General features: G+C 64.8%; 1 protein-coding gene across 1 annotated transcript in view; it reads left to right on the top strand.

The window, feature by feature from the left end:
- Positions 1–928, top strand: part of EIF3G (eukaryotic translation initiation factor 3 subunit G) — a gene marked incomplete at its 3' end in the record, with an annotated part of 6,995 nt that overhangs the window by 1,592 nt on the left and 4,475 nt on the right. Inside the window, exon 3 of the mRNA XM_033511708.1 lies at positions 1–174. Coding sequence (XP_033367599.1) covers positions 1–174 — 174 coding nt within the window. The remainder of the gene's footprint in view (positions 175–928) is intronic.

The following is a 928-nucleotide window of genomic DNA, read 5'->3' as shown; positions in this document are numbered from 1 at the left end:
TCGTCAATGGCAACATCAAAACCATCACCGAGTACCGCGAGGAGGAGGACGGGCGCAAGGTCAAGGTGAGCTGGGGGCTCAGGTGGGCTCAGGTGAGGTCAGGTGGGGGCTCAGGTGAGCTCAGGTGGGGTCTGGTGAGCTCAGGTGGGCTCAGGTGGGGTCTGGTGAGCTCAGGTGGGCTCAGGTGAGCTCAGGTGGGGTCTGGTGAGATCAGGTGGGGGCTCAGGTGAGCTCAGGTGAGCTCAGGTGGTGTCTGGTGAGCTCAGGTGGGCTCAGGTGGGGCTCAGGTGGGCTCAGGTGGGGCTCAGGTGGGCTCAGGTGAGGTCAGGTGGGGGCTCAGGTGAGGTCAGGTGGGCTCAGGTGAGGTCAGGTGGGGGCTCGGGTGAGCTCAGGTGGGGGCTCAGGTGAGGTCAGGTAGGGTCTGGTGGGCTCAGGTGAGCTCAGGTGAGGTCAGGTGGGCTCAGGTGAGGTCAGGTGGGGCTCAGGTGAGGTCAGGTGGGCTCAGGTGAGCTCAGGTGGGGCTCAGGTGAGGTCAGGTGGGCTCAGGTGAGCTCAGGTGAGATCAGGTGGGGGCTCAGGTGAGCTCAGGTGAGATCAGGTGGGGGCTCAGGTGAGCTCAGGTAGGGTCTGGTGAGCTCAGGTGGGGCTCAGGTGAGGTCAGGTGGGCTCAGGTGAGCTCAGGTGAGATCAGGTGGGGCTCAGGTGAGCTCAGGTGGGCTCAGGTGAGGCTCAGGTGGGGGCTCAGGTAGGGTCTGGTGGGCTCAGGTAGGGTCTGGTGGGCTCAGGTGAGCTCAGGTGGGCTCAGGTGGGGTCAGGTGAGCTCAGGTGGGGTCAGGTGAGCTCAGGTGGGGTCAGGTGAGATCAGGTGAGCTCAGGTGGGCTCAGGTAGGGTCTGGTGGGCTCAGGTGGGCTCAGGTGAGCTCAGGTG

This window comes from Parus major, unplaced genomic scaffold, assembly GCF_001522545.3.
Source record: "Parus major isolate Abel unplaced genomic scaffold, Parus_major1.1 Scaffold497, whole genome shotgun sequence".
Lineage (NCBI taxonomy): Eukaryota > Metazoa > Chordata > Aves > Passeriformes > Paridae > Parus > Parus major.
This window is presented reverse-complemented; position numbering and strand designations above follow the sequence as displayed.